Source organism: Gossypium hirsutum, chromosome D13, assembly GCF_007990345.1.
Source record: "Gossypium hirsutum isolate 1008001.06 chromosome D13, Gossypium_hirsutum_v2.1, whole genome shotgun sequence".
In the NCBI taxonomy this organism is placed as follows: domain Eukaryota; kingdom Viridiplantae; phylum Streptophyta; class Magnoliopsida; order Malvales; family Malvaceae; genus Gossypium; species Gossypium hirsutum.
Genome location: NC_053449.1, coordinates 57878458 through 57892761, shown reverse-complemented (window position 1 = coordinate 57892761; position 14304 = coordinate 57878458). Strand labels below are relative to the sequence as shown.

The 14304-nt window shown below is 31.8% G+C and overlaps 1 protein-coding gene and 1 long non-coding RNA gene across 2 annotated transcripts; both read left to right on the top strand.

Annotated features, from left to right (window-relative positions):
- The first annotated feature begins 2197 nt into the window (after nt 1-2197).
- LOC107888305 (transcription factor bHLH94) lies at nt 2198-3507 on the top strand. Its single transcript, XM_016812372.2, has 3 exons — nt 2198-2733; nt 2819-3142; nt 3219-3507. Exons 1-3 carry the CDS (start codon nt 2323-2325, stop codon nt 3345-3347), a joined length of 864 nt encoding a protein of 287 aa, XP_016667861.1. The 5' UTR covers nt 2198-2322; the 3' UTR covers nt 3348-3507.
- Nucleotides 3508-8489: 4982 nt separating this feature from the next.
- On the top strand, nt 8490-13867 carry LOC107888306 (uncharacterized). The gene is made up of 3 exons (XR_005923085.1): nt 8490-8534; nt 8757-8797; nt 13826-13867. It is a non-coding gene; the product is annotated as an uncharacterized lncRNA (long non-coding RNA).
- Nucleotides 13868-14304: the final 437 nt, after the last annotated feature.

The following is a 14304-nucleotide window of genomic DNA, read 5'->3' as shown; positions in this document are numbered from 1 at the left end:
TAAAGGGGACAAATATAATTTAACTCTTAGTATAGGGGCCTTGAGGGTACTTTTACCTTTTATTTATTAGGTAAGATATGGTCTAGTATGTAAGAACCTCGGTTTGCTTCCCTGCTCAATTTGGTGTTTAGACTGTGTGTTCAAACACACGAATTTAATCAGAACACGGGCAACAAGCAAAAAAGAGGAGGCGAAGAATAAACACGAGATTTGCTAACGTAAGTCAAATTCACTAATCCTAGTACGCGGAGCCTCACTCAATAAATGATTTTATTCAACAATCGATCTAGTAACCTATTAGTTAAAGCCCAATCTACTCTTACATAAAGAAGAATTGCAGCTCCAATAAATAACACTGACTTGTTACAAATCACTCACCCTAAAAATCTAACAGTACAACTAGTAAAACTCTCCAATAAATCTTATGAAACAAGTGCAACATACAAGTAAAAGTCGACAACAAATAAACGGACAAAATCAGCAAAAGAACTCTCCAAAAGATGCATCTTTACATGCAAAATAGTTGACTATTTATAGGCCAAATGAGGCAGTATTCAAGATCAAGTTTTGTGGAGATAAATACTTCAACTTGGTGCATAATAATCTAGGACAAAAGCCTATCATACCAAAACACAACCTTATTATCTAAGTAAGTTTAGTAGATAAATCACCAAATAAATACTTTAAATGATAATGATAAGCTTTATGTGATAAGACATGTTGGTCTCTAACTTCCAAGGTTTGAGATGAAAAGAAATAGGTCTTGAAGTCCATTTGCTTATGATAAAAACATATATGTAGGCCTAAATCAAAATGCCAACATCTCATAGTACTCAAATTGTCCCATAGGTCTTGTCTGAACAAATGTTTAAATAATTGTTTCAATAGGATATGTGCAGTCATCAGTCTTGGATAGCCTTTCTCCTAACAATCTCCCATTTTGATTTTATTTACAAAACACAAGTAAATGATACATACTCCCCCTATCATCATTCCACAAACACACATGAGATACCAAAGAATCAACTGAATAAAATCTCATGAAAAATGTTTTAACAGATAGCCAGTATCTTGCTCACATGAGCCAAAATTAGCTTCCTAAAAAGTAAACCATCAAAAGCGACAAGCATAAAAGAAGCATAAGAGGGGATGATATAGTAATTTAGAAGTATTGTAATCCGGGCAAGTTATCCACGAGATTAGCCCATCAAATTTCAAGTAAGGGGATGAGAGTTCAAAAGAAACTACAATCAATGGGCGGGCTAAGGCTGTTTGGGGTAAGCTTTGGAAACTCAAACTCCTACAAAAAGATCATAGTTTTCTTATAGAAACTATGCGTAGGAGGGTTGCCTAGTAGAGTAGAGTTCTGAAAGCATACAAGTTAACGAATGATTTGCTTATTCTTTGTTCAGACAAAAGGAAGAACTATGAACTTCTCTTCTTGGGTTATCAGTTTACCTAAGCAGTTCGGTTTGGTAGTAATTGTTGGTTTAGAGTTTCTAACTTGGATCATACTAATATTAGTGAGTGGGTCAGGAGATGGATTATTTGTTGGGGTGATGGTAAACTTGATCAAGAATTAGGTGTGGAATTGGCTTGTACGTTGTAGCCTATCTGGTGTTAAACAATGATGAATAATAGAATCCTAAATCCAATGACCGTGATTCTGCAAACAAAAGATATTGTTAAACAATGTATGATGGTTAATTGAAGGGAGATTTCAGGATAGAAGAGAAGATGGCGGTACGGATGAACTCTTTAGGCAGGACGAGGGTCTTCATTAACCTTTTCAATATTAGAGAATTACTTCTTGATGTGATTGAATAGAGGTTGACAAATTGTAAGTTATGCGGTGTAAGGAAGAAAGGCTTAAGTATGGTCAAGAATTTGGGAGGTAACCTAGATTGGTGGTACTAATCCTTCCTATGTCACATTCCATCGACAGATCAAATTACTATTCTTGTTGTGGAAATCTCATTTTTGTACCATTTGGCCTTTGTTTTCTATTCCTTTTTCTCAATAAAATTTCATACTATTTCACGTGCAATAATGCGGTATAAATCTTATATTTCTTTTTAATTGTGTTTACGGTCGCATCACATTTAACATATTAAATAACATAACCTGAAAAAAACCCTGAAATTTCTTATAAAATCCCTTTAAAAAGCTCACTTCTTCACTCAAAGTTCAAGCTCAATCCCCATCAAGGCTGATATCCCAATTCATTCTTCTTCTTTTTTTTTTGGGGGGGGGGTGTTTGTCTTAACTAAACAATAACAAGTTAATTTTGTTCAATTTTGAGCTGAAAAGAGTGAAAGATCAATGGCAATGGAAGCAGTGATATTCCAGCAAGACTGGTTTGGTTACAACGGCAAAGATGTGTTGTTAGGAGGGAATTGGAGTTACGGATTGGGGTTGGGGAAAGAAGAAGAAAATTTCTGCTTTGAACATATTCCTGGCAACCAAACATCAGATACCAATAATCTAGTTGATGGAGATCATCGGGTTAGTTCTTCTTCACAAACTTCAATGGCTCCACCATTACCCCATTCCAGTGGTCCGTCGGCTATGGGTCGCCGGAAGAGACGTCGATCCACCAAGGCTCCAAAAAACAAGGAAGAGATGGAGAACCAGAGAATGACTCACATCACAGTTGAGCGCAATAGAAGAAAGCAAATGAATCAATATCTTTCCCTTCTTCGATCTTTAATGCCTCCATCTTATGCTCAAAGGGTATGCATGTTTCTCTTTTAACTAACCACTGCAATCGCATTCATTGTATCCAACTAAGATGTGAAAGATATTGTGTTTCTTATAGGGGGATCAAGCATCCATTATAGGGGGAGCTATCAATTTTGTAAAAGAGCTAGAGCAAAGGCTTCAATGGCTAAGTGGTCAGAAAGAGGTAAAAGAAGAAAGACCAAAATTTGATGACTTCTTCACATCCCCACAGTACTCAACACCCATTGGTGATATAGAAGTTAACGTAAATGAGAGGCATGCAAACCTCAAAATAAGATGGAAAAGGCGACCCTCTCTGCTCTTCAGATTGGTTTCAGGCTTGAATGCTATGCGTCTCACCATCCTTCATCTCAATGTCACAACCGCTGCTCTAATTGTCCTCTATTCTCTCACTCTCAAGGTAATTATCTATTATTACCAAATAATTGCTACTATTTAAGACGGATGTGGTTATAAATTGATGTTTGGGAATGCAGGTAGAAGATGATTGCAAGCTGACTACAGGGGATGGAATTGCTTCAGCAGTGAATCAGTTGCTATGTAGAATTGAAGGTGATGATGATGATGATGCTATGTTCAATTCATTTAATTCAATTCTCCCATGATTTTGTTTCCCTCTTCAATTTTCACTTTTCTCACTTCTGGGTGTCCAGGAAATTCCCTACTCCCATTCATGTCCCTTAATTTCGCATTTCATTCTTCAATTAAATAACAATTAAAATTCTGCCTCCTTTTCCCCTTTTAAGCGTCCCTTAAAATTCTCTTTTTTTTTTTTTCTGCAAAATCATTTGGATTCAAATAAGTTCTACCTGCTGAACGAGTTTTAGTTCGATTAATATAGTTATTATTGTTAATATAAAAAGAATATGGGTTCGATGATATGTATTATCCTATTATTTGATTTTTATTTTTTAAAACATTTAAGATTGAATTTATTTCTTTTATTAATATGATTCAACTTATTTTAAATAATTTGAATCGAGAATGGATGATACGGTCAATTCTAAAAATTATATATTTTATCATTATTTTTTTTCATATAGGAAAAATATGGTAAATAAATAGTTTCTTTTTAATAGTTGTAAGAGAAAGACAAAACTCCATTTTAGAAAATAATTATTCAGAAAATGGAAATTACATAACAATGGTGAGAGTGAGCATGGACCACGTCAATTCTAAGGGCATGTATCCCTCGGAACATGTTTTTTCTATACATAACAATGTATGTCCCAAACTAACGATGGCAATTTATGATTGTAGTTCTCAGTATTAAACTTAAGCTTAACAGAAATTTTTTTAAACAATCATATTATAAATTCCGATCATATCTGTTAGTCTTTTCTTCTCTAACCCATAAATAAGAAAATAATATACTTCAGCGCACTTAAACTCATGTCCTATTGTATTGATAACAATGTCCATGCCTATAAACACTTTACCAGTTCACTTATAGCTAAAGAATTATTATAAAATAAAAAAATAAAGAGTAAAAAACAAAGAAAATGGAAGAGCAAAACAGAAAGCGTATTTTATTGATCAATGGAAATTCTCTACAATGTTTCTCCAAAGTTTATATTTATAAACATAAGAAGCATACATGAAATAGAACTCTACTTCTAATGACTATTAGAATTTAAAGTACATCAGAACTTATCTTAATTTTGATGGACATCCACTTAATAATAATATATTCATAACACTCCCCCTTAAATATCCATTGGTAGATAATGTGTCTTATTAAAACCTTACTAAGATGAAAACCCTGTGGGAAAAAAATTCCTAGTGAAGGAAAAAGAGTACACATATCTATAATACACATAACATACTATCTCATTAAAAACCTTACCAGGAAAACCCAATGCAACAAAATCTCGGTTAAGGAAAAAAGAGTACAGCATGTATTTACTCTCCCTCATGAAAACATCACATAATATATCATATTCTACGTATTCAATCTTGAATATTAACTTTTCAAATGACTATTTGAATGTATTTGCTAAACATTTATATCACCATTCTTTTGAAAGTCACGAATGAGAAAATTTTTTGGAGAAATATATTAAGATATCTTCAGGAGTTTTAACAATAATAATAACAAACTTTAGGAATGATTTTTTAATAAAAATAAAAACAGATATTTTGGATCATTTTATAATCCTCCTTCAACTACCATTCACTAAGTCAAATTTACCACATACGTTCTATTTTAATTCATATAAATGAGCAATTTCTTGAGAATTTCAATATGATTCTAGCATTCTAAATCCTTCAAGAATTTTAATATGAACTTTACTATATAGTGATTCATAAAAGGTTGTAACAACAACCATTAGACGTAAGTTAAATCTTTTATGAACTATTAGTTTAATAATATATCTAAAAGTTATTGCATCCACCACAAAAAAATATTATATATTTTTATAATCAATGCTAGGATTTAGCAAAAAACTTCATATTTTATTCTTTTTTTTGCAAAACTACTTCATTTATATACTCACTGGCTTTATTCATTTAGATATTTAAACTATTGTTCCAAAAACTCAACAAATTTAATTGTACTTGAGTTGCGTCTTTCTATTATTTCAACAATAATATTGCATGCAAAACTATTTTCGACCACTTTTATTATCGGTTCCACATTTTCTCGAAATGACATAACTTATTGAGATTTCTTTATTTTCACTATTTTAATCTTCAATTTCAGGTACCTGAACCACTTCTAGAGTTTTAGCTATTAATTATGTCTTGGGTTTTTTAGAGCACTCGCCTCCACTATATGACCATGTAGAAGAATTTTCATCTTTGGAACCGATCAATCTATGATTTATTCTAATTGATTGTCTTACTAGGACTTTGATTCAAGATATTATATGGTATACAACACTTAGTTATTCTCATTAAGTTTGTAAATACATCTGATAGTTAACTTTTAATAAAATGAGTTATCCTTTTTAAACTTCTGGTTCAAAATACTCTCTATAAGGATCTAGATAATGATAACTCATTACAAGTAATGGTTTCATTAAGCTATTATTACTCTCCCCCTAATATCGAGAAAACTATCAAATTAAAATAGTAATCACAAATCATGTCATAATTGAATCTTCAATACATTCAAAACATCTAATAATATAAGGAGACTTGTAAGTAATATATATTCCCAACTTTCTTTGAGGATTCTCACATCTTTTTGCGTTGTGCTGGAGCAATTGAAACATATATGCACATACAAAAATTCTAAGATGGGAAATATTTAGCTCTTGACCAAAAATCAATTGTAATGGGAAGTACTTATAACTTGTTGGCTTGATGCGTACAACACGTAAATCAACATAATCTCATGATGAAATAGGAAGTTTAGTTCTCATAAGTAATGATTTAGATATTAACCAGAGGCGTTCACTCAATAATTTCTTTAAACCATTATGTGCATAAATAACAAGCTTTCATAAAAGTTTTTCAAACTCAATCAATAAAAGACTGAGATATAAAATCATCATCTTTAGCAATATGAATTGTCTTAATTTTATAATCTAAAATTAATTATTAAAAATTAAATGTGAATTGTCTTAATTGCATAATAAAAAGATTGGTGAAAAGATTCATTTAGGGTTCTTCTGAGGGCAAAAAAGATGTCTTTAGTTGGATGGGGTTGTATTTGCCAACCTAAAGAGTATGGTGGTCTTGGGCTAAGGAAACTTCGAGACCAAAATATATCGTTCTTACTGAAGCTTGGGTTTAATATAGTTTCAGATAAGGAGACTTTATGGGTCCAAGTAATTAGGTTAAAATATTGGTTAAATGATAATTTTCTAGACTGTATTATGCAAACTAAGAGCTCTTTTCTTTGGAAATCTCTCTCAAAGGTTTGGCCTTTATTACGGGAAAACCTAATAAGGTATGTAAGTAATGGTAACAGAATTAGATGTTGGAAGGACAATTAGGTTTCAGAGGTGGGGTTTTTGAATAAACTTATACCCACCAATGTCAATATTGATATTGATTGTCTACTCAATGAAATGGTTACTGAGGAAGGTTTGTGGAACTTGGATATTTTTAAAATATGGCTATTAGATGATGTGATATGGCGTATTATGTGTATTATGGCGTATTGGAGCGCTAAAGATGATAAATAGAAGTGTGCTTGGAAGTTGCCAAGTCTTCAAAGGGTTCGTTTCTTCTTATGGACTGTTCTGAAACAAAGTCTTCTTAGCAATGTGGAAGGGGTTAAGCGAGGAATAGCAGTCGATCTCTTTTGTCCTCTTTGTGGTCATGCTTTGGAAGGTATCCTTCATATTCTTAAAGATTGCACAATTGCTAAGGTAATCTGGAGACAGGTCATCCAAGTAAGTCATCTAACGAATTTTTTTCAAACAGTTTACATGATCGAATTTATTTTAATGTGCAGGACACTACCAAGATACACGAGAGAGGAGCCAACTGGTCATGCTTCTTTGGTCTACTTGCTTGGCGTATATGGAAGAACCACAACCTTTTAATTTTTTAAGGAAGAACTTGGAGCCCGGAGGAAATAGTTAAAGTTTTAAGCAGTTGGGCCAAAAAGTATTTTTCTGACATCATTGTCGATCTGATTAGCTGTTGTGAGACTTACATTGGAGAGTCGAAAAGTGAAAAATGGCTCTTGATGAATACAGATGGTGCCGTTCAATTGTAATCTGGTAAAGCAGCCGCTGAGGAAATAATGCGGGATGAGAATGGTGATTGGGTTTTTGGATATAATAGATATCTAGGGAAATATTCGATTTTTTATGCAGAACTTTGGGGAATCCTAGAGGGACTTAAACTCATTCAGTGTGGTGGTTATGATAAGGTGATAATTCAATCTGATAGCTTAGAAGTTGTGAAAGCCATACAAAGAAGTTTCTTTAATTCTTCGAACTCAGCTTTGATCAGAAGGATACAACGCATTTTGTCCCAAAAAGGTCAGTGGCTTTTGCTATATATCCCTAGAGAGCAAAACCAGGTTGCAGGCTGCTTAGCAAAGTTGACTTTGGTTAATAAAGAGGAGCTGCAAGTTTTTGATTCTCCCCCAATGGAAAGTTTATTTTTTATTGATTCTGACAGGATAAGGGGTTTTTTTCCTCTTTAGAATAATTTTTGTAATTTAGACAAGTAATTGTTTTATTTTACCAAAAAAAATATGCTTGGGTTTGTGTTATGTAAAATATTAAATCTATATATAATGAATAATATAAACAAAATTAAATAACATGTAATTTTATTTTTGTAGATATTATCTAAAAATAATTGTCTTACCTTTTTATTTATTTTTTGTTATAATAATAAATTTAGTCTAATTGTTTAGAGCATGTTTGGTTTGGTGTATTGGCTATGCCAATACACCCCTAATCGATGGGCCCCACCTAATCCGGGTGTATTACATCGTTTGGTTTGATGTATTGGTAATACGCACCTAATCCATTACCTTCTTAATCGGTGAAAACCACCGATTTCTATTCCCCCTCTTTTGCCCAGATTAGCTACCGATTCAGCATCACCTCCCTGATTTACCCTCCCCCGATCCCCTTTGTTTCTCTTCTATTCCTTCATCTGATTTCCTTGTTTCTTTGCTTTTCTTTTCTGCCGATTTGCTCCTAGTCCATTACGCCTCTTTGCTGCCGATTTGCTCCCTCCGTTTCCTTTCTTTTCTTTTTCTCTCTGCCACTCTTTCGATTGCCTTCTCAACCAGTCGACCTTTTTCTTTTCTTGTTCTCTCTGTCACTTTTCGATTGCTCTCAGTTGGTGGGTCTCCAGGTTACTGCAACTGAAAGGTAAAAGAATGGAATCACTGTAATGAGTTTCAACTCTCTTTTTTCTTTTCTTTTCTTTTCTAACTCTCTTTTTCTCTCTGTAATTAGTTTCAATGGCTGCCTTGTAGTGTCTTTAGCTTAATTCTAGGTTAGCAGATTCGAATCACTGCCTTGTTAGTGCAGTGACTTCTTCATCGATAATTGCACTGTTAACCTAATCGGTTTCCCCTTTTCCGATTACAGGTTGTTCTTCATATATCTCTGCCCCGATCAAGTCAGTACAGGTTAGTTTCCCCGATTGCATGTTTCTATTGCTGTTTATTTTCTTTTGCTATTTATTTCCCTTTGAGTCATCATATATCATTGAAGTAAAAGAGATGTTTATCTTCATCTGTTGTGAATGTATATGATTGAAATATTGATTTGTTATCTCGGTCTCTGTTATCATTGATTCCGTTTATTATGTTCTTCATCATTTAGCACAGGAAGATACAGTGCTGGGATTAATTTCATTGATTTTTGCTTATGTCTGATTAAATCTTAATTAAGGATGATCTTGACAGTGCTGTATGAAAGAAACATTATAAAGCATTATTATTCTATACTACCTTTAATCTATCCCATTAAATCTTACTCAAACTTTATCATTTTGGTATGATCTAATAATTTCACTATTATAAAACTATTTTCCTTAAAAGAATGTCACATTATAAAACCATTCTCTTAAAAGAAAATAGAAAAGGAGGGAGCAAATATATGTAATTACTTAAACAACAAATAGGGAGGTATTAAATTGAAAAAAACAAAATTTAGATGGATGTTAAAAGATTAATGTTACCAAAGAAATGATAAGAAAGCATACAATTTATTGAATCATGATTTTAATTATGGATGAATAGAGTATGTGATGATAAAATTTGGAAAGAGAGAGAGAGAGAGTCAGTGATGATGGCAACACTCCCTTTCAATCCCTTTGCTCTTGTACTACAATTGTATTTTGAGGTCATTTTAAGTTGCTTACGAAATTCTTCAAGTTTGTATCCATTGATTTTTTTGATAAATAAAATGGCAACTTGATTTTTTAATCAAATGTGTTTTATCTTAATTTCATCGTTAAGTATTTTCTCATGAGTATAGTGATAGTGCATCTTTACATTCTACATTCGTGCATCAATGCATCAAAAGCTAGATTCTTTGCTAGTTGTGTTACCAATTGGTTGTTGCAATACAACTTAACTGCATAGTAACATGCTGCTTTAGACATTTCAAGAGTTGTAGTAACCATATGTACATCTCCTGCTTCCGTTGCTATTGCCCTGTATTCGGCCTTTGTGCTTGATCGTGCCACAATAGGTTGTCTCTTGCCATAACAAGAGATGATAGTGGACCCCAAATAATGTGTGTGACCATGGTTTTCTATTCAAAGTCAGCATGTTTGACTGGAAATATGAGATTGCTTGCTTCATATTTGAAGAATTTATAGGCGATGAAACTGGAAAGTCAGCCTGTTTTCTATTCAAAGTCAGCCTGTTGCTTGCTTCATGTTTTGATAGTCTACTGGACAATGTTATTGATTTGTATTGATTTGTTAGTGACTAGAAGATGAAACTGGTTTATGTTGCATTTGTTTTGTTATTGTTCTTGATTTGTTCTAAAATTGTTTTGATTGTCTGCTGGAAATTGTTATGATTGTCTGCTGGAAATTGTTTTGATTGTCTGCTGGAAATTGAATTTGTTTATGTTAGTCAGTAGAATATGAAAATGGATATGCTAGTGACGGAAACGAGTTACTTGCAGGACATGTTCATTATTTGTGTTCTTATAATAAAAATTGGATTTTTCTGATTTGCTAAAATGGAGATTAAATCAAAACATGTGATTGATGATATGTTTTCATTTACACCAATTAAAATCGGTCGAATTTCGGTGCTAAAAATTTATAAACTGATTATAAACTGCTTGTGTCGAACATCGAGGAGTTAATTTCGATTTAAACTTATTACTATTTGAATTCAACTCAAGTATATTACATTTATCTTCGAGAATGTTGAAGTTTTACTAAAAGTATTATAAAGGTCCTTTCTAATATGAAATATGAGTAAATTGGTTGTTTTGGTAAATTTCTTTGAACAGTTTTTAAAAAGTACAAAAGAAGACCTATATTTCCATATGAAAATAAAATATTTGAAGTCCATTAACATATACTAGTAAAGTTGTAATTTATTAGTACGTTAATGTCGGATATTTTGTTTAAGATTTTCAAATAATCGAAACAATATTATAAATTCGAAATTAAATGGGATCACAATCCTGCATTTAATTCTATATAAATAAGATGTGATTGATATAATTCAACTATGAATATTGAATTGCAGTGAATGAAAATCAACAAAATAGATAGGGCCTTTTATGTTTATAATGGATTCCATATTATACAAATTTGTCTCTTTGGTTTTCCTAATGTCACATTATCTTTAATATATAAGTTTATATTTGTTTAATCATAAATAATAATAATCAAAGTTATTTTGAGAGTGGAAGTTAAAATTCTAATATATAAGCTAATGGGATCTTGTAACTCGGAAAATCGAATTCGAAAAAAAAAGTTAAACATTCCTTGATAAAATATATATTTTAAAATAAGTTGTATTCTATAATATTTTTTGCTAAATTATATAAATAAGCACTCGATTATTAGTAAATTTTTAGTTGATTCATTTGATTTTAAATAATTACATCAATAATTAAAATAAGGACTTTAATATTTCATTAAAATAAGGACTAATCAATAATTAAAATAAGGACTTGAATATTTTATTAAAATAAGGACTAATCAATATTTAAAATAAGGACTTTAATATTTTATTAAAATAAGGACTAATCAATATTTAAAATAAGGACTTGAATATTTTATTAAAATAAGGACTAATCAATAATTAAAATAAGGACTTTAATATTTTATTAAAATAAGGACTAATCAATAATTAAAATAAGGACTTTAATATTTTATTAAAATAAGGACTAATCAATATTTAAAATAAGGACTTTAATATTTTATTAAAATAAGGACTAATCAATAATTAAAATAAGGACTTTAATGTTTTATTAAAATAAGGACTAATCAATAATTAAAATAAGGACTTTAATATTTTATTAAAATAAGGACTAATTAATCTTTAAAATAAGGACTTTAATATTTTATTAAAAATCAAGAAATTTAATATTTTAATAAAGAAATTTAAATTTGGAATGTTATAAAAGTTTTAAAACAAGAGAATGAAGATTATTAAAGCAAATCCTCATTCTTATAAAAATAAATAATGATGCTTAGAAAATATTTTCACATTTGAACCTACCATGTGAAGAAAATCTAATTAAACTTGGGTCTCCAAATTCATATTTATTGAACCCTTTTTTAATAATTAAAATAAGGAAAAGTATATATAAATTTGTTGCTTTACAAAATAAACAAGTTTTGATACCTTAATTACTATAGTTAATATAAGGGAGGGCAAGGCAAGCAGGGATCTAGCTTCCCTTGAATAAAATAGATTTACTGCAGTATTAAACCTTCTAATTATTTAGTAATACAATTTAATCCTTTTAGGATTTTTTTTGTTAGTGTAATTGCAACTTCAATTCATTGATAGTGTGTTCTAATTTTAATATGTTGTAGTAATGGCTCGTCTGCCTTTAATTGCACAAAGTGTGAGGCAGAAAAGAATTGGTCTTGCATTGACAATATGGTTGGAAATCTGTAGAATTGCGATTTGGTTCTTATTTAAAATGGGTGCCAGCCTTAGCCTACAAACTTATAGACCAAGTATTAGGTCTTATACCTTAGATTTTATGCAAAACGGGATTATGTGAAGAGGCTTGTATATGCTAGTGACGAGACTTGTATTGTACAAGTTAGGATGAATAGAACTGCCTTTTTTAAACTATGTGAGATGTTAGAATCGATAGGGGGATTGAAGTCGTCAAGGTTCATGCTTGTTGATGAGCAAGTAGCAATGTTTTTACATATCATCTCCCATCACCTGAAAAATCGAGTTATCAAGCATCACTTTAGAAGGTCCGGGGAAACTGTTAGCAGAACATTTCATAGTGTTTTAAATGCTGTCATACGCTTACAAGATGTCTTATTTAAAAAGCCGGAGCCAATTACAGCCGATTTTTCTGACACAAGGTGGAAATGGTTTAAGGTATTAGACTGAGTTTTATATATAGCTTGTACAACATTTAGTTGACTTAGATTTAAATTAGTATTCTAACTCAATGTTTTATATCATGTGATATAGAATTGCTTAGGTGCTCTTGATGGAACCCACATCAAGATTAGGGTGCCAACAGTTGATAAACCTAGATATCGAACCCGAAAAGACGACATAGCAACAAATATGCTAGGTGTTTGTACACCTGAGATGCAATTAGTTTATGTTCTTCCTGGTTGGGAAGGTTCAGTTGCCGATGGACGGGTGCTCCGAGATGCCATTAGTAGAACACATGGACTAAAAGTTCCCCATGGTAAAGTGTATAGTTAGAGGAATTTGAATAATTCACTATTAAGATCAAACTTTGTGTGCTGAATTAATCATTTATTAAAAAATTTATTTTATAGGTTGTTATTATCTAGTTGATGCTGGATACACAAATTGTGAGGGATTTCTTGCACCATTTAGAGGACAGCGATATCATCTGAACGAGTGGCGTCAGGGTTATCAGCCAAGTTCTCCGCAAGAGTTTTTTAATATGAAACATGCCTCAGCATGTAATGTCATTGAAAGATGCTTTGGCTTATTAAAACTTAGATGGGGAATACTTAGGAGTCCATCGTTTTATCCTGTAAGGGTGCACAATAGAATTATTATTGCATGTTGTTTGCTCCATAATTTTATTCGAACCCATATAAGTATTGATCCCATTGAAGCGGAGGTGGGAGAAGGATTACCTACTAATGTGGTGGATGACGATGAACCGAATATCACAAATATTCATCCATCGGATGCTTGGGCTACTTGGAGGATGGATCTAGCCAACCAAATGTTCGATGAATGGCAAGCATCTAGAAATTAGTTAGGTTTAGGGACAAATTGAGTTACAATTAATTTGTTGATGTTATTTTATGTATCTAGTTTATGAAACTTTGTACTAAACTTTGTGTTATAATTCTGTATTGTACTAAACTTTGTTGAATTATAATTCAATTATCTTTTCATTCAGCATGTGTTATTTCATTAAATTTAGTATTGAGCTTTTGATTCATGATATTAAAAACAGTAAATAATGTTAATTTGTTTTTTTTTCTTAAGATAATTATGTCAGGTGTTCCACAATCACATGCTTCTTCTCAAGCTTCTCGAGGAAGCAAAAGAAAATAGATTCCAGAAGAAGATGCAGTCTTGGTTTCTTGCATGGTGGATTTGCACAATGTAGGAACATTTAATGCTGATACCGGGTTCAAGGCCAGTTATTTGAACGAGCTAGGAAAAATGCTAGAAAAGGCTTTACCAAGAGCAATGTTGAAGGCGAAGCCAAATATTGAATCTCGGATTAGGTGTCTAAAAAGGGAATGGTCAGTCATCTACGACATGCTTAATGGCCAAAACAACAGCGGTTTTGGTTGGGATGAGCATAGGCAGCTCGTTGTTGCTGAAGATGCAGTTTGGGAATCCTATGTAAAGGTAAAATATATTTCAAGTATTTATTTGTTTTTTTATAAAACTTATAACTAATATGATTTCCTCATTTTTTTAGAGTCACAAAGAAGCCTCTCAGTTCAGACATCGTT